General features: G+C 43.2%; 1 protein-coding gene across 12 annotated transcripts in view; it reads left to right on the forward strand.

Annotated features, from left to right (window-relative positions):
• LOC135100682 (helix-loop-helix protein ngn-1-like) overlaps positions 1-20,336 on the forward strand; it is a 589,312-nt gene that overhangs the window by 326,308 nt on the left and 242,668 nt on the right. For all 12 annotated transcript variants that reach the window (XM_064003834.1, XM_064003835.1, XM_064003833.1 and 9 more), the window contains one exon: positions 7,117-7,175. In XM_064003834.1, coding sequence (XP_063859904.1) covers positions 7,117-7,175 — 59 coding nt within the window. The remainder of the gene's footprint in view (positions 1-7,116; positions 7,176-20,336) is intronic.

The following is a 20,336-nucleotide window of genomic DNA, read 5'->3' on the forward strand; positions in this document are numbered from 1 at the left end:
ACACACACACACACACACACACACAAACAGTGATGAATATCATGTTCTTTTCGTTTGCAATAACACAGATATTGTGATGTTAAGGATGATGTATATACCAGAATATTATGCTTGCAGGCCTACATACTTTAAGTATGCTTTGTTGCTGCAAAGCACGAATGTAAACATTCTTAGAAATTTATCTTTGTTTGTGAAAGCAGTTTTAAGTATGTTTTGGTAAGCTTTGTGTATCTCAAAACCTAATTTTTGTTTTATTGTTAATCACTTGCAAATAGTCTAGTTATTTCTTGAATTATAAATTTATACCATTTATTTATTGTAGGAGCTGTGCTCCATACTTTTATAAGCCTGAGTATACCAATAAATTCAATTCAATTCAATTCAATTCACACACACACACATACATCTCAACCTGGCCGGTACTAAAAGTGAGCATTATCTTTCTACTGTAAGTAAATAAATGTCCGCTTCTGTCGTTTGCGTTGCAGTCGTGTGAGTATTTTGTTTTATGTAAGAGGGGCACTGGCTAAGGAAAATAAAAAGGCATTATTCTTGCATTATTCTCTCTCTTTTTACGTATATTTCCCGGCGTTGGATACGCTATGTAGGTGTTTCGTTTCTGAAAATGTGTTCGGATTTTAAGGCAAAAATTTCTCGAAAACATGGTTCATATTCCGAATTGTTTGAACAATGGGGTGTTCTGTGGCTTTCCTGTGTGAGTTATTTAATTCCTCAAGGGATGTGGTTGAGTGGGTGGCTGGATGGGTAGGCTAATGGAGATGGGTGGGTGAAAGAGTGTGAGTGAGTGGATAGATGGATGGATAGGTTTGAGTAGGTGGATGGATGGATAGATGGATATGGTTGAGTGGGTGTCTGGATGAGTGGGCTAATATGGATGGCTTGGTAGATGAGTATGAGTTGGTGGATAGAAGGTGGATGTAATGGCTGTGGGTGGGTGGATTTATGGATGGATATGGTTAAAAGGTTGAGCAAGTAGGTGGATGGTTTGGTGAACATTATATGAGTGTGTGTGGATCCACATGCTCCCTTAACCAAGTCTGTAGTCAAGATGTCTGAGTCTAGGCACATTTTGGCGCCCAAGTGGTCTGAGTATTAAACGTCCTGAGGCCTTTCTGGACTGAGGCCGATCTGTCTAGATGATCATCTGACCTGAGGACTTTATGAACTGAGTATCATCCGTCTGAGCACTAATGACTACCTCCCAGTTATGAACCGCGAGCACAAAGACAACCACACAGCCACAGACAGTCACCTACTGTATAGATACCGATTAGCTCTTGTACTAGCAAGGTGGACAGTTTAGGGATGAAAGGCTGGAGAAGACAGGAAGATGTATAATGTTAAGAAGTTTATGAAAACTGTAATCATGAAGATAACGACTGTAGATAACAAGGGATGCAATGTGGCTGCCAAAAATGAGAAATTAAGGACATTCACTAAAAGCGCGCGCGCGCGTGTGTGTGTGTGTGTGTGTGTGTGTGTGTGTGTGTGTGTGTGTGTACACTTATTCCCTCGCTGGAGATACTGTTCCTCCATGGACAGTACGGTGTGACTACTTTACTGGAAAAAAAAAAAATGAAAAGTGTACAACGAAGACAAGAAATTTTTAGCTCAAACGATGAAAGATTACACAAAAAAAGTTTGAGTGGAGCAGAAGGAAGATAAAATATTTTATACTTCAGAACAGCGTCTTGGCCACATAAAACCGTGGAAGCACTGAGCGATAACTTGGACACGGTAATGGATAAGCTCAGCCGGCGCCCTTTCATCACAAGCATCCTCCCGAGCTATCAGTGCCCCTCCCTCTCGCTTCCTGATCGCTCCCCTGCCCTGCCGGTCTTTATCGCTGCCAGGGGATCATGTTCACTGCTAATGAGAGCACCGAAGGCCGCCCTGTCCCGCACCCGCCCTGCCTTGCCCTGCCTGCCTCTGCTCCCGAGTAACGAAGAGCCGGGGCCGCACCACCTGCAGGCAGCCTCATCAATCGGTTTTCCTCTTCTTATTTTTTTCTCTCCTGACGATGCAGCCTTTGTGTGTCGTGTTCATCAGCATGCCGGTGGTCTCGCGTCTTTCACACATATCACATATATTTTTCTGGACTGTTGTTTTCTCCTTCCGTGAAAAGATTTGGGTGTTATCTTGTCTCCTGTTATTTGCAATTTCTGAATTCACGCAGATCTTTGGACATACAAGACTTTTGCGTGAAACGTTTGTGCATGTGTGTGTGTGTGTGTGTGTGTGTGTGTGTGTGTGTGTGTGTGTGTGTGTGTGTCCTACTTTGACGAAAACGTTAAAGGTTTCTCGTTTCCTGACATTATGTATGTGCTTTGTCTTGGCCAGCGCCTTGCAACCATTTGCCTTTCCTTTGCTCCTTCCCGCGCTGCCACACGCCCCAGCTGCAGCCCCGCCCTTGGTAAGCCTGTAATTACCGCCGCGATAAATTGGATTGCTTCAGTACCTAAGTCATCGAGCTCTGGTTCGTGATATCGCGTTTCGGTCTCTGATTTACAGCCCCCGAGCAGCTCCCCTCCGCCCCATCTTCACCAGACTCGGATCCCTCGCCCGCCGTATCCTCACGGAGCCATAGAGCCGTCGCGCCGCCTCCGTCACGAGACACACTCACTCCTAAGGTGCTTCGGGGTGTTGCCGTTGTGACCTCTGTAGCTTAGACTCAGTGTATTTTGGGTCTAGACTCAATGTTTGTGTAATATCAATAAGGTATATATTTGGATCAAGTCATTTAGTTTTTTTTTTCTTTTTTTTTCGATAGCGCATCAAGCTTCCAGTCAACTGTGCAACTCTTCAGTCCCCCCACACAACAAATTAGTCTTTTCCATCGCACGGATTTGTCGCGACAAAATTTCCAGTTTCAGATAAAGAAAAAAAATGTCCAAACAAGGAAAAAAAATGCGGGGAATTACTCGGTTCATTGGAGACGTGAACTCAAAGCGTCCACTGTACACTTTTTTTTTTTTTGACTTCCCAAAGCCAGCTGAGAGATTAAATGCGAGAGACAGACAAGAGATCAAAACAAACCAAAAAAGGAGGTACAAAGGTTACGAAAATGAGAATTCGGTTGTGGAATTTGTGTGATTAAGGAAAGTGTAGCGTAGCCTGAGGGCCGGAAGTGCGGGCAGTGTGCGGCGGGAGAGACTTGGGGAAGGGACGGAGGGAGAGAGGGGGGCTATACAGAAAGTCACTAATTAACTCCTCACATCCATTCCTTATTGTACACAAAAGACGTAATATGGATTCAGAAAGTGACAATTAATCCTTAACTTTACATTGTCACTCTACCATCCTTCTTTCCTTAACCTCCCTCTCGTCACCTCACCCTGCCTCTTCCCAGCCACCCTTACACCCTGGCCTGTCCACGCTTTACTTTCCCGCCTTGTCCACCTTAGTCTAGATTTTCCCACCTCTCGCTCTCCTGTATCTCACTCTCCTTAGCCTGATTTTTTTTTCTTTAGATATTTATCTTGCTCTTACCTGTCCTGAGTCATCCATCTTCACTTTTGCCCAGTTTTCTATTTCCATATTAGTAGCAGACTCAACTTTCCATCTTATATTCCCAACACATGTCTCCAGTTTTCCTCAGTCCGCGTTGCTTCTATATCTGCAGTTACTCCATTGCCTGATGATTTCATATGTGCAAAAACGTCTTGTTGCTCCGCTAATGAGTTCACCAGATTACGGCCGGAACTGTCTCGGGGTTTGGTTTTATGTGTCTAGCCACACGCCCCGCCGCCCCAGGGCCCTGCACGTCACTCCCAGGCTTTATTGGCGATGTGTTGTGGATGAATTACGAGCCCTCCGCTCCTCTCATCTTCGCCGTGCATCCCCGGGCTCCCAAACCTTGAGCTAACTTCTAATACTATTTTTTTTTTTCCATCACACCTGCCTCGGCCATTTTTTCTCATCCTCCTCACTATCTTCCATCTTTCACCACACGACCGTCATCACACCCGCCTCGTCTCCTCGTCTGGATCACAGCTTTGTCAGCTATTTATCCTGGAGTCTACCAGCGTGTAAGAAAGGAACGTTAATGTCATAAGTATAATAATTATCATAACTATTTTTAACCTAAATTATTATCCTAGATCCTAAGCAGATACAATCTTCCTACAGAGCGTAAGTAGAGGCGAAGCTCAGGCTGTACCAGGCCAGCTTCCAGCCCCAAATATGGAGATTTTTTTCATGTATTGCCAGACTGCAAATATAAGAGAGAGAGAGAGAGAGAGAGAGAGGAGAGAGAGAGAGAGAGAGAGAGAGAGAGAGAGAGAGAGAGAGAGAGAGAGAGAGAGAGAGAGAGAGAGAGAGAGAGAGAGAGAGAGTTGAGTTTTTGAGTTGAGTTGAGTTGAGTTGAGTTGAGTTGAGTTGAGTTGAGTTGAGTTGAGTGAGTGAGTGAGTGAGTGAGTGAGTGTGGTCATTTGTGTCGCAGTGCATAGTTTTAACGAGGTAACGACGAGGATTTGCCGGCAAAACAAAGTAGGTACAAACATGTACGACGATAATGAAGACGAAGGAAATTCTGAAGTGCATTTGACATCGGAGACTTTTCTGGTTCTCGGGTCATTAACGGAACATTTTCCTGATACTGCTGCTGGGTGGCTAAGTGTGTCGCCCTTCCCCTCCCTCCCTCATGACCGCGGGTGACTCACCTCCCCCATTCCCTCGAGAGCGGTACAGGAGACCACTCATGGAAAACGATAGCCTTGAGGCGGCTTGACCACTTCCCCCTCACGAGGCACCTCCCTGCCCCCTTCATGTCTGGTGGGGGACTGAATGGCTGGCACGGCAGATGTATAGGTAGCACCCCCAACTTAATTTCCCGTCTGAGCCTCGGTCACACTGGCAGAGAGACCATATAATACGTCTCCATTATCGCTTTTTATAGGGCGCCTGTTAGTGGTAGTAGTGATGGTGGTGGTGGTGGTGGTGGTGGTGGCCTGCCGATGCTGCAGCCACGGGGGAAAAATTACAACGTCACTGAAGGTGCCCCGGCCGGCGTCTTTGTGGTAGAACGGGGTGAGTGATTGCCCAGTTGACGTGCCAATGTGTGACACGATCCCTATTATCTTAACTCAATAGCCGCCTGGTTTTTCCCAAGTCGTGTTCCCAGCTTGAAAAATTAAAGTATAAAAAGAAGAGAGAATGTGTTTGAGAGTGGGACAGGAGGATGGGAGGGGGAGTGAGGCTGGGTAGGACAGGGCTGGGCTGGGAAGGCTGGGAGGGGCTGGTGAAGTGTTGAGGTCATGCGGCTAAGAACACGCACCGGCGAAGCTCTTCACTACGAGGAGTGTTAAAAATAAGGCGTGAATGCGGATTTTACGTGAGGAAGAAAGAGGAAACTGATGTGGCGGACGTAAGAAAGCGTATCCGAGATGGCTTCATCATGACGAGCTGAGATGGAAGACTCTCCTCCCTCTCTCTCTCTCTCTCTCTCTCTCTCTCTCTCTCTCTCTCTCTCTCTCTCTCTCTCTCTCTCTCTCTCTCTCTTGCCATTGTGAGTGGTGAAGAGGCCTTAGACAGGAGGAGTGCACAGGGAAAACAAAGAAAAACTGATGAAGACGTATTATCAAATTTCCCTAGCGGCCTCCTCCACTCAGCCCGCAATGCACCAGTTCCCCTCACGCCGGGATGTTATATTGGTCCGGCCGCCATTTACGACGCTAGATTTACGAGGGAGTGTTAATGAGAGCGGGCAAGGCAGCCACTCCAGCCGGCCAGCCATGAGACGACGACGCTGATAATTCGTTTCTTTTATGTATCGTGTCGGGCCATCGTTATCATTATCTCCTGCGCGAGTAATTACCGAACCCCGCATCATCTCTTCTCTCTCCTCTTATCATTTTTTTTTTATTCTTAGTTTGTCTCATTTCCACCCGCGGAATGATAGCAATAGTCCACGTCAACTTGAAAGAAAACGTGGTGTCCGGGTGAGAATAAATGCGCGACAGTTTAAGAATGGAAGTCCGTTTTCTCTGGGTATCATCTGAGGTCTTACTTGTCTTGCCTGAGGGGCTGGGCTGACCCTTCACGTGCCGCCCACCCTGCCGGCTATGCGCGCCCACGTCACCTTGTCATCAGAGGCAAGGTCAGATCAGTTAAGCTGCGCGACTTTGTGGTCAGGCAGCAACCAGTCATGTGGTGCACGCTCATTATTCCCGCCGCGCTCACCTCCACTGGGGGCGAGGCGGCGCTCACATCCGCCTGCTGCTGCTGCTGTTGCTGCTGCTCCTGCTGCGTTACTTCCCTCACCTCATGAAATTTGTTCCACGCACGTGTAAAGATGTTAAAAAGTAAAAGAATGATTATTTGTCTTTCTGTGTGTGTGTGTGGGGGGGGGGGGGCGTGCATACCTGCGCGAGTGTAGGAGTGGGTGTGTGATTAGTTTGCTTCATAAACATATACAGATAGATGGCATGATGGCACAATTGTAACATTTCCAAACATATTTCTTATTTCTTATATGTATTAGTATGGAATGATTTCGTAAATACATCATTGCAGTATACAACTGAAACTAACTTTTACACAACGCATGACATTGAGCAACAATACGTGTGTGTGTGTGTGTATGTGTGTGTGTGTGTGTGTGTGTGTGTGTGTGTGTGTGTGTGTGTGTGTGTGTGTGTGTGTGTAAATATATATATATATATATATATATATATATATATATATATATATATATATATATATATATATATATATATATATATATATATATATATATATATATATATATATATATATATATATATATATATATATATATATATATATATAGTATGAAAATACTGAGGCCAAAGACACGTGCACTAAAGTAACATACAGTAACACTGCACAAAAAAAGGCACGCACTAATCACAGCAGGGAACTTATAAGGAAAGGATAAGAAGAGACTATAACAACACCAGTCACACACACGACACTCACACAGTCTCAACACGTACACAAAGAACACAAAAAGTTCACACAATCCCTAATGTTCCCATGCTGTTCACTTTATCAAACCACAGGAATCTTGATCAGTATATTTTCCTTGTGGTTTTCCTCACCTGCCTGACGTGCGCCTCTCCTCTCCTCCCACAGAAATAAAAGGCTGCCTGGCCTCCTGCTGCCGTCTCGTCCCGACACTCGAGCTACGTAATGTGAGTAGACCTGTCCATTGATTGCTTCTTTTGCGCCTGCAATCGATTTAATTAGAATACCGTTACCTTTATAGTTTTCCTTCACTTACATATCAGTTAAAAAAAATCTATTTGAAGCCGTATGAGCAGATTCCACTGATCCACACGGAGGCTTAGGCAACGTTGCATTAGCGGTGATTTGATCAACACTAGTAGTCCGGAGCCCTGGTGTTGCCTGATTATCTCAATATCACCTACGCGTTACGCTTTAACCATTTGACAGCTGTGGCTTCTCCTCAAGGTCAGTAAGGCAGCCCGGTGCAAGTACTGAGAGCCATTTCGAAAAACGCCACAGATAGCAGAAAGTGATCGAATAGTTAAGACATTTTAGGACCAAAGTCGCCCTGGGTCATTCAGTTGAAGCAACGAGTATTGTATTGTGAGTGGCGGATAAAGGATCAACCTGACACCTTTCCCTTCGTGGACTGGTGTGAAGAGAAACAAGAAGACTGACGTAGGAGCTTACAGCTTATACACTCATCCTAATGGCAGATGTATACGAAGGTTCAGTTGTTATATAAAAAAAATAAATAAATAAATAAAAATAAACAAAGCAAGCGGTTGGGACGAGGAAGCTGTTCACTCAAAGCTGGTAATTCCCGGGTTGTGTCGGAATTAACTTGTTACGGGAGATAACTTTTTAGACAAGGAGGAGCGTTTTAGCGCCATCACCCTGCCACCCCAGCGTCCCCGCCACACCCTCCCCGTCGGTCGGTTCTCCGCAGCGCCCGAAGTGACTGTAATAAGTGGCCCGTTTACTTTATGTGTACAGCTTCCTCCTGCGCATCGCTTGTCATCTTTTTTTTTTTTCATCTTTGCAAGGTATTGAATTATCTTCCGTAACTCCCTCGTATCCTTCTTGTGCTCGCATTCCTCTGCTACTCCCATATGCTCCCTCATGATCCTCTACCGCTGCCCTTACTCCATTTTTCATGTTCCTCTACTCCTCTCACACCCCTTTCCCATTTTCCTCATCCGTCACTCCTCTCGCCAGCCTATCCACACCAGCGCTCCCTCGCCTTCATACCACAAAGGAGGCATTAAGTGAATAAAAATGGGCGGCTTTTTTAAGGTGCTCCGATCAATGACTTTATTTTCGCGTCTCTTCCTTCTTTCTTCCTTGAATTTTGCGGGATGACGTGATGGGATTCTTTTTTTTTTTTTTCAAGGTAGATTGGTGGCTAGTTTCTTCTGTGGAGTAAGCCTCTCTCTGCGTTTGGAATAAATATCATAAGCAGTAATCTTTAGTATAATATGATGCCTTCTCAATACTTCAGGAAACATTAATTCTTTTTCTATCACAACAAACTTTAGTTCAATACCTCCCTGCTGCTGTTTCCCGGTCACTCACCCCGCCACACACGCTTTAAAGAACATTTAGGAAGCGGGTGTATTTTTTTTGTCAGCACAAGAAGCGAAATCCGGCGTGGAATCGGCAGCCAGGTGTGCGGGACGGGTGGTCTGCGTCTTTGTTTTGTACCGCGAGCCGTGATTAGGGGCTGCGAAATCGAACCGCTAGTAGAGGATGCTTTAAATAATCCTTTTTGCTCCTCCGTTCTATACGAGTGTGACTAGTTTATCTTTCTGAGTGATTATCTGAAAATTTACAGTTGCAACGGCGATACTTCATGTTGTTTTTGTCAGGGAAAAGATACATCGAGGGCAAAATGTTAATTCCTCCACGCCTCTACCTCCGCATTGCTCCCGCGATACCTGGTGATCACTGCCGCCGCTGGCAACCTGTTCCTCCCTTAACTGGCATCCCTAATCGCTATTACACCATTTTAAGGTACTGTTCACCAGCATCATTATTAAACCATCACAACTCACGCCCACCACCACTTACAGCCGCTTTGCATTTTGCCAATAACCACAACATGACCACCCATCACCATTCTTCTTTGCAAGGTCTTCAGAAATAAACCATCAAACCACCAAACTGCATTCAAGCTTCAAGCCACACCGCCTCTCACGACCACACCACCGCTAACTACCACACCACCAGCCACACCACTACTGCTAACCACACAGCCATAACACATTACAGCCATATCAACGCTCACTACCACACACCTGTCACACCGCCACTCACGACCACATCACATTAGCCACACCACCGCAAACCACACTACCATACAGCCACATTCCCACTCACTGCCACACACACATAAGTCACACCATCGCTTACTACACCATTACATAAGCCGTATCGCTACTCACCACCACCACCACCACCAGCACCGCCACTCATTTCTCCACCACACGCCCACCATATACTCCCACCGTTACCCAAACTACTTCTCCACAGCTCACCACCACACACAGCACCGTTCACCACCACACCACCGCCTACCACCTCACCTATAACCACACTAGCGCCATACCACCGTTAACTTTGCTTACATACATCATCCGACCAGGAGTAGCATACAAACGCTTAGTGGCTTTTCCAACACACACGCCCTAGACGTTTCTCGCCACCACCTACCACCTTCTCCACCGTCGCCATCACCCCCGCCAACCTGGGTGGCTTTCCGGACCCTCCAATTACTAAATATTAATGCTTCCTGCTGCCTCCTCCTCTTGGGTCTTATATCTCGCCTCTGATTATTTTGAAGACAATTGATCGGCCTTTTTTTCCCCTTTTTTTTTTCTTCTTCTTTTTGCCTGACATGCAGTTCTGTGCGGTCCCAAGTGAGCATTGGTTGCCCTTTGTGCAGTTCCTGTTGTATTGTCTGTTTGGTATTGTTCCGTTGATTACAAGATGCGAGACGTTTGAATCCCGCTGTGCTACCTGTCACGGGAGGAAAGGAAGGAGGGAGGAAGGGGAGGAGGAAGAGAGGGTGGGAAGTTCTTCTATGCTTGCAGAGGCGAAGAAAAAACAGTAATTGCTTATAGATGCATTGCAATTGAATTTTTATTTGCTTGTCTCCTTTCACGCCAGACATTTCCCGTGCTTTCTATGTCTGTTGCCTTAGTGGTGTAGGGAATGAATGCCCTCGCTGGTTATTCATTAGTGTTGTAATTTTGAGAGTCGTCATTATTCTATTCATTGGTGGAGCTGCCGGTTTCTATGTAATTTTCCTCAAGTAATTATTGTAATTTGTTATACTTAAGTCGTTGTGGCTGAGAGGCGGCATCAGGTTTTATGGTTTACGATGCAGACACAAATAGTCACCGGGGAGCGGGTCACCTGGCCGGCGATTTCAGGCCTGGAACTAAACAAAATACTTTCAAATGCCGATGGATCATGTTAATTTGCTGTAATTTATTTTCGGTGATCTTTTTGTTTAGGTATATATATTATATTGATTTTTCATCATCTTCACTGTTTCAATATTTTTTTATTGATTTCCAGTCCTTTGGTCTGTTTCTTTTTCTTATTTTTGTGTTTGGCTTAATTTTATCTTTCTATATTTGTTTACTTCTTTATATTACAAGTGCTTTATTTACAGATCGATTTCTTAATTTCATTTATACATATATTTAGTTTTAATTCTTTTGTGAGTGTCCATGTGGTGGGGAGGGCGGAGTGGAGGCGTGGAGGGAGCGCTGCATATGAACGTACGTGGTGTGGCAGGAAACCTTTAAGACTCACAGCGTCTGTGTACCGCAGCACCTCCTCCACGCCCACCCGCATCACTGCCATAAAAAATTTCGTTCTGCCTTAATCTAAAAATCAATTTTGGCTGATTGTCTTAATCAGTTTCACCTCAGTAGTAGACAAGGAAAAAACTTGCCACCGGCAGTCATTTGTTTAATAAAAATACTGGAACATTGTTTCCACCGGTACAACTACTGCTGCTGTTACTCATGCTTCTACTGCTTGTACCGGGAATGTCGATAGCAATAATGATAACAATAATAATAATAATAATAATAATAATAATAATAATAATAATAATAATAAATGGTAATATCATTATCATCATAATTCCCACCACCAGTACTAGCAACACTGGTGCTTACCCTTGTCTTAATACATATAATAGTAATAACATGTCCAAGGTACACGGATCCTCCCAGCCTCTGCCGTGGCGCCTCTGTGCAGACGACTGAAGTGTTGGCGAAGGAAAAAGAGGCTTTATTCGTCACGCCTCAATCCGGTGAAGCCTCCACGAGCCTCGCAGACTCCAAGAGGAAAATGTGTTTGGCCAGGAAGACACAAACTATTCTTAGCAAAATTATGAAAGAAATACACGCTCTTAAAATTTCAGGGAAGTATGGAAGTTTATAACCAATGAGGAGGATGAAGAGTAGGAGGAGTACGAGGAGGTGGAGAAAGAAGAAGAAGAAGAAGAAGAAAAGAAGAAGAAGAAGAAAGAAGAAAAAGAAAAAGAAGAAGAAGAAATGGTTAGGAGGAGAAGGAACAGGAGGAGGAAGAAGAGGAGAAGGAAATAGCTTCGACTAGACTGGTAACAAAAACAGGACTATACACAATGAGTGAATCCGCTCTCACATACAAACATGAGATGCAGAAGTCAGTAAGGCTGTATAGCGTGTTCTGGAAGACGTGAGAGATTCTTCTGTCATTAAAGTGACATAAATCTTACATCCTTCCAGTAAAGTGACGGCGACGGTATAATATTACTCTCTTCTACGTGGAATTCCTTTCTTGCTAGCTGAGTGTGATACAACGACCTTCTCCTCTACTGTTCTAACCTTCCTGCATACTTTAGGTTAGATATCAGGCATACACTCGACAGTACCTGCATTATACATACCTATCTATTTCCACCTATCATCCTCATCCATGAATCTACGAGTATCTAATCTCCTTTTACGCTTCCTAATGACACCATCAACTTGATTACTGAGTCTGTTCCCTTCATCTGCCACTCTGCGAACCAATTCCTTCATACCACTTTTTAAATGCAACTTTATCATCCTATTTCTCGATGATTCTCTTGACATCTCTTTTGGGACTGGCACTTCAGTGGGATTTTTTTTTTTCCTCTTTTTTTGTTTTTTTCTTGGTCAGTGAACCTCTTACGCAAAAAAACATAAAAAGGTCCAACGTGTTTACTGATGCTGCTTATTCTTCCTTGGTGTTCCTTTGTGAACGGCGGTGGTTGGTGCTTTCGCAAAATGAGAGGATAATCAGTGAAGATAATCATAATGGATAGCAGCAAAGAGTGCAACGTACGAGTACCTAAGAAGAAGAAAGTACTCTAATGTCTTGTAATTAATGTACGCTTTGATGTATTAAGGTATATAACATAAAGTACTTAGTTTCATAAAAGAACGAAGATCATGTCGTTGATTAAATTAAAAGGACAACTGGCCGTCACCAGAGAGAGAGAGAGAGAGAGAGAGAGATTAATATACCTAGACTCTTGAGGGTACATAGAGTCATTAAGTTTCTAATGGTACACTTCACAATTGCTTCAGAGCGAGACTAACTATTAATTATGAAACACTTCCCCACGAAAAACTCCGGAGCTTCACTAGTCGCCGGTTCAGTGTCTCGGGTTCATAAAAAGAGCCGAAGCCCCGAAGCCCCGAACCAGGCAACAAAGGGAGGACCTGAAGCAACGGGAGATGTAATATAGTCGAGGTCTGCCCATAAGAAAGCTATTATCGAATTTAATTATTATCCATACCTTCAGAGTTAAGGTATGTTAATTTCTACCACTCTCTCTCTCTCTCTCTCTCTCTCTCTCTCTCTCTCTCTCTCTCTCTCTCTCTCTCTCTCTCTCTCTCTCTCTCTCATCTAGGAAAAAAAAGGCTCTGAAAAATGCACAACAAAGAAAAAGCATGAAAATGTAACGCAGAAATAAAAAGGCATATCGTTTATGATTAGAATTGATAAGTTTAACCAGACATAACAAAATAACGTAACATAATTTCATAGTATCTTAACTCAGATTTATTATATTTTTGCAATAAGATTTTTCTTTTTTTTCTCTTTTTTTTTTCCTTTGACATTAATACCTGCGTATCCTTTTGGCGGGCATGTTTTTTTTTTTTTTTTTTTTTCTAGAGTACCGCGTTTCTCATCCCTTGGTACTCTTGTCCCTCGGTTGCTCTCCCGTTTTTTATTCATTTTACGTCTTTGTCATCCGTGGCCTTCATTGCAGTCTCATCCAAGTCCCCACGCGGCGCCTCAGAAGTCAAGTGTCACAGGACAGAAGGTTTTGGCGCGAGTAAGGAATATTAAAGGAGGAGGAAAAATCAATATTCGCTGAAGGTCAAGGACACACACACACACACACACACACACACACACACACACACACACACACACACACACACACACACACACGCGCGCGCGCATTGGTAATATTCTTAACAATGACAACTTTAACAATTGCATGCAGTTTTTCCACAGTTCAAATTAACCTTAGTCTGCTATAACATACACATCACGTGATATCATTGTAGTTGTTACTTAGCTTTTTTTTTTTTTTTACTTAACTTCTAATGCTTATCAATCGTCGATTTTGTGTGTTACTTAAAGTTACATGTACATCCTGAACAGTTTTTACTGTGTGTAACAGCAAGACTTTTCCTATTACAGTTACTATAAAGAATATTTCTTAGTTATATTACATTTCTGCTAAACATTATCGTTATTGCGTTACTGGTGTATTGCTTCGTTATACTGTTTTGCCTTGTCATGGGGCAGGGTTTGGGTGTAGGCTAGGCACCGTCTTTCTTCTCACTTCATGTGTTCAAGTGTCATGTGTCACCATCACCACCCAACCGTCTCATCATTACACCACAGGAAAAGGCTACCCACAGTATTCTCCGCAAGATGTAGTATTATCGACAATATACAACGTGGGCTTTTATTTTAAGAATCCACGTTGTACATTATCGGGAAAGCGATGAAACAGCCTGGAAAAGAATTCTGCGTTCGTGCTGTCTCGTCAGGCCGCCTCACGTCCCACACACCTGCACTGGAGGGGGAGGGAGGTGCGGGACCGTGAGTGGGATGTTCAAGCAAGATCAGCGCCAGCCCTTGACCCTGACCCCTGACCCACATGAGAGGCGCCGCCACGCAGGGTCAGCACCGTGCTTCACCTGGGCCTCGCTCCCCCGCACGCCTTTAGGTCTCCAATGCCTGGCTGGCTTGATGATTCTTTGGACACGTGGCGGTGGTGGTGGTGGTGATGGTGGCAATAGTGTTCGTGGTGGTGGTGATAGCAGTTGTAGTAGTGGTGGTGCTGTTAGTAATAGGCGTTATTGTAGTGGTGGTAATGGTAATTGTATTAAAGATCATGATGATAATATTGGTGATAATGACTATGAGATGATAATAATAATAATAATAATAATAATAATAATAATAATAATAATAATAGTAATTATAATAACAATTACTAACGTACATCAAAGGTGCTTTATATATCTGTTTATAGAGAACTTATTTCAGACAACCACTTCGCAAAATAACGAGTGATTAGACCAACCTGCACTCAGCTCACTCAGGAGCCTCCCGCTGACATGGAAGGCGGGGCGCACTGAAGACAAGTGAAGTAAAAATGAATGAAATTGGCCAATCTGCCTTTCCGCCAAACCAGCCGCCAGTCCTGACACAGCCTGCAGTACACTGACCTCCACACCATCACCCATCACCTCCCATTACTAACAAAATGGGGATTGTTTAACCGTGAACACATTGCCCACTTTTATTACTTTATACCTAATAATATGTGATAGTTAAATGCATTGTGAATTTACAACTGAAAATCTGCAATACCAATCAAAGTAATTGGAGCGCGAGTGATTTAAATAAAAATGCAGGCACATTTTATGATTACCTGTCTGCATTGGGAATTGATTTATTGCGTTGAATTTTACCTGTCATAGTCAATAATATCTTGATTGGCACGTTTTTTTCTTCATATCAGTACCAGTTAGTTTGATAACATCTAGAGTGTAAACGTCAGTGGGAGGCGTTGGGGAAACCAAGTTTATTACAAACCCGCATTGCTTCATTCAAAACCTTATTCGTTTTCCACTAGTCTGTCTTCAGCGTCTCGCCATTCTGTCTCCCTATTTGTGGTCTAGCTGAAAAACGTGGTAAATCTTGCATGGTAGAACCTCGAGTGTCCATCATTTAGCGGGCGTTGTAGTGCATGATGTGGCTGTAATTCCTATTTCTGATAAACTCAACGTGACGCCTGACTGTCAAAATAGAAAGTTTTCTCGAGGATTTTTTTTTTTTTTCATGAAATTAGCAAAGTTAGCGTTGAATATGTAAGACTTCGCAGGGACCAACACTCAGGTTTAGCTGAAGATGAATAAGAAAGTTTATAAAATCACCTACGTAATAACCATTCATCTTTACCTTCATTGAGACTCGGGTCAGACGAGGCACTGGAGGCCTTCAATGGGAGTATATAGCTTTCCTGTTGCAGGCTGAGGCCGCATCACCCGTTGTACTGTAAGTATATCCTGCCGCCAGGCATTAATTTTGCTCTGCTGTAAAAAAATTAATAGAACAAATGATAAATATTCCTAGAAATTTTGCTTAAGAAGTGCAAAGAGATGCAGGCGCGAATCTTCTGAGTAGAGTATTCACTTCACCTTATCTCTGGTTAGCTGCCGGTGAAGCGTGGTCGTGCTTACAAAATTAGGTCACAAGGAAAAACTAAATGAGAAAATATATATATAGCAAACCAGGTTATGTTGAAACTGCAGTGGCTTAAAGATTGATGTGAGTAAAGCTGTGATCTTCCTAAAACGAAAATAATAGTGTTGATAATGCAGATAGCTAGTTAGAGACACGATGAGGCTGGATGCATGAAGGAAAGGAGGGAAGGAGGGAGTGAGGGAGGGATGAGAGGAGGGGAAAGAGAGGAGGTACAGGCATGATTTTGAGAACTCCATGCACTTACAGCCTGGAGGATCAACAGGTGGTAGATGAGTCGTTGCGAATCACCAACAAACATCTCTACCCGGCGCGGTGCTCAAGGCGTTCGTTGCCTTCAGGAAAACCAATTGCGGGAGGAGAACCAGTGGCGCTGCTTTGAGGTCGTCTTCTCTCCTTCTTTCCTTGATTTCAGGGTTGGGATCATGTGCGAGTCCTTTCCAGGTGTGTCTGTGCTACGTGAAGTATGGAGCAGGTTTAGAGGGACTCAGGGGATGCGTTACTTGTAGTATTAGGGTTGCGGGGCCACACCTGACTGGATGAAGGCGAAAAAGATCCTCGGGGATAAGATACATCAGCCTGCAGCTATTTGTCGAGTCCTCCAGAGGTATAATCAACTTAGATGGATGACTTAGCAAAGGGGTTATTACCTAGACATATTTATATTATCAAATCAGGCAATTAGTATCAGTTTGTAAAGAAAAAAAAAAGTAGATGGAAATAAATGTTGCAGGGAGCACTTACGAGGCGGCGTCGCAGGTGTGGAGGCAGGTGTGGGACAGGTGTGGGCAGGTGCGGTGATGTACAACTACAGGTGATTGTTATCCAGTGTTTTTGTTCCTTTCCTTGACATAATTAATGTGTCGCTCTCACCTTTGTTGCCACTGGAAGGATCGGCTCGAGGAGGAGGAAGATGAAGGCAACGTGGGGAGGAAAGGAGATGAAAAATGGAGGAATAGAGAGAGGGAGGGAGGGGATAAAAAAAAAGTTGAGTTATGTGATTTATACTAAGAAAGGAAAGGATGTGGAGAAATGTAGCAAGTTGGAAGGCGAGAAGAAAGGACAAGTTACATAGTACTGGGAAGGGAGGAATAAGATAAGACACTATGTAGCAATGGGGAATCAGAAACAGAGAGAGCAGAAGAGAAATATGAAAGGGAAGGCAGGGAGAAAACGCAGGATTTGGTAAGAAAATATGGATGATACTGTAAATGAGATGGAAAGGAGAATAAGAGGCCGAAGAATTTTTACCTCTCTAACTATAGCCTTGTTCCCTCTTTCATGGTATGTGTCAATAGTGCCTGACTCAAGCTCGCTAGTTACTTTTATCTCCTGAAACATTGCAGTCAAAATCGAATTGAAATTGAAGGAAATGGTAGTCTTAGTTTGGGATGAAAATTTGCGTTGTAGTGGTAGAAGATAGTACTAGTGATGGATGTGGTAGTATGGATGGTGGTGGTAGCAAAAGTGGTGATGGTAGTAGTAGTAGTAGTTAGTAGTAGTAGTAGTAGTAGTAGTAGTAGTAGTAGTAATAGTAGTCGTTCTTGTTCCTGTCGTTGTTGTTATTGTTGTTATTGTTTTGTTGTTGTTGTTGTTGTTGTTGTTGTTGTTGTTGTTGTTGTTGTTGCAACGGCAGCAACAGCGATAGCCCTACTATGACCACCACCATAACAACCATAGTCATCATCACAACCATAGTCATCACCACTACCACCACCAACACCACCACCACCACCACCACCACCACCACCACCATTACTACTACTACTACTACTACTACTACTACTACTACTACTACCACCACCACCACTACTGCTGCTACTGCTACCACTACCTCCACCACCATTACCTCATTTACCTCTCTTACTTCCACCACAACTACCACCATGAGAGGAGGATGTGGAGTGAAGCAGGGCGATAGGAAGGCCTCGGCTCTGATCTATTAAGCCTCGTATGTTAAGCGCAGTGAAATGGCTTGGGTAAGTCACCGGCGTTAAGGTGGTGATTTACGATAGTTTTAAATAAGGTAGCAAGGAAAAAAAGAACACGCTGATGTCCGGGGTCTTAGCGGCAGTACAGCAGCTGGGAGGGACTGCTGGCCTGCCTGCCTCACGTGTCCAAGTGCCTTAAGTCATTGGGTGTTAGTTTAAGGTACAGAAAAATACGACGACTAATTGGAAAAAGAAGGAAAACACTAAAAAGGAAGAAATTTGGTGGAAAACTTAAGCATTTAAGAATTATAGAAATGATAAATAGCGTGATGAAAATATATAAATAAGAAATATACATAAATGAATAAGTAAACAAATAAATGAGTAAATAGATTATAAACAAAACAAAAATAGATGTACATAAAGTAGATATGCATTACACCAAAATAAACTGCAATGTTTCGAAATTGGATTAGAATCATAAAAATGAGAAAAATATATATTTTCTGCAAAAGTCAATCTGGTTAGGATGAGCAGAATGAGACTGGAGCTAAAGTGAATTAAAATCATAAAATCTACAAAATAAAAAAAATCTCTATACTAGGTTATAAAATCGGGCAGGAATACCAATTATAAAAGCACATTCAGGTGTATTGAATATAAACGACTGACTGCTGAGTAAGTCTTTCCTTCCCTGGCTTACTTTTGCTACAGCGTCAAACTTTCACTCAATCATTCATCACAATTTTTGGTTAGCTGAACAACACTTTGACTTCCTTTTTATTAGAGACTTCATCGGAGGAAAGGAAAGAGGTTACTCGTCTTCATCATCATCATCATCATCATCATCATCAACATTTTTTTTTTTTATCATCATCATCTACTTGCTTCTTAAGACGATAATCTTATGATGTAAATTCTGCTCTTGGTGAATTTACGCTGATCACTGGTTATGTATGATTTTTTTTTTTTGTAAACCAAGATGAAGTTGATGCTCTAATGCTTCCTGCCTCCACTCATAACTCTCTCTCTCTCTCTCTCTCTCTCTCTCTCTCTCTCTCTCTCTCTCTCTCTCTCTCTCTCTCTCTCTCTCTCTCTCTCTCTCTCTCTCTCTACAACATTCAAATTAAGTTATCCCGTGTGTGTGTGTGTGTGTGTGTGTGTGTGTGTGTGTGTGTGTGTGTGTGTGTGTGTGTGTGTGTGTGTGTGTGTGTGTCCGTGTGTGCGTGCAAGTGTAGATATATGCATTTTTGGACTCGCGCGCTCATAACAAGTTGTTGGTTACTGACGGACGCAGAAATTACAGGTTGTGTTGAGTCTCCGGCCTTGTTACCTGCCCGAAGAGGAAGAGAAAAAGGCCTGGAGTTTTTGCATTTTTTTTTTTCTCCCTCTCATAATATATTTTACCATTAAATTACCCGCCATGCTGTTGTTCTTTGATGTTGCTTTTTTGTTGTTGTTGTTGTTGATGATGATTGTTGTTGTTGTTGTTTTTAATGTTGTTGTTGCTTTATCAGTCACAGCAGCGTACCATTCATTGCTGTAGTTACCATGAGCTCATTTAGACATATGTATAGTTGTTCAAAGAAGTGATGCCATATTCAATAAAATACTTCATACAAAAAGAAAGTATCAGGCAACTATCACCACTTATCACATCTCCAGATTTTCTTAATTTTCAGAGACGTAAATATAAACCACTTAACTATTCCATGTATTCGTTTTTATTCACTTTATTGAAATCCAATTATACGAACTCAGTAACATCACTACTTGGGACAACTTTGTGCTGCAAACGCTGTGAATGTCGATGTGATTCTGGTTCTCGAATCAACGTATTGTTTTATTGTTTTTGATACGAGAGAGAGAGAGAGAGAGAGAGAGAGAGAGAGAGAGAGAGAGAGAGAGAGAGAGAGAGAGAGAGAGAGAGAGAGACCTACAAACAGACAAGCAGACAGACAGACAGACAGACATACAGACAGACAGACAGACAGACAGACAGACAGACAGGTAGGCAGGCAGGCAGGCAGGCAGGCAGGCAGACGGAAAGACTGACAGAGTCAGAGACAAGGAGAGAAAATATGTTTCCGTGAGGGCGAGGTGTCTGTACGTCAAGTTGAAAGGGTGGAGTCGAACAATTTTAGAGCGAATATTTTGTAATAACCTGAAATTAGATGCATTTCTGGAAACAATGAGGGTCAGGTCAGCAGTAGAGGCTCAGATCAGGTGGTGTACTGGATTCCTTGCCGCCCTCCTTCCCTGCCTCACCTGGCCTGCGCCTCACCTGGCTCCTCCCTCATTAGCACATTCCGGCCGATGGAAGACATTCAGGTTGTGGGTGACGGTGGAGAAAAAATGTATGTGTAAAGTGAAATTGCAGAGTTAGAAAGAGAAAAAAAAAATGTTTAATTATAATGTACAAAAAAGAAAAAAAAAAAAGTAGTTAGCTGATTTCTTTTCGAGTGAGGTTTGCATGTCTTGTAGTCATCGGCCGTGCATTTGTGTTTATATCAGTGACTTGTTTGTTCTTGGCCTTGTTGTCGCTGCTCGTCTTATAAGCCTGAACTAACAGCTTGATTTCCATGGCCGTTT

The sequence above is a fragment of the Scylla paramamosain genome, chromosome 5 (assembly GCF_035594125.1).
Source record: "Scylla paramamosain isolate STU-SP2022 chromosome 5, ASM3559412v1, whole genome shotgun sequence".
In the NCBI taxonomy this organism is placed as follows: Eukaryota; Metazoa; Arthropoda; class Malacostraca; order Decapoda; family Portunidae; genus Scylla; species Scylla paramamosain.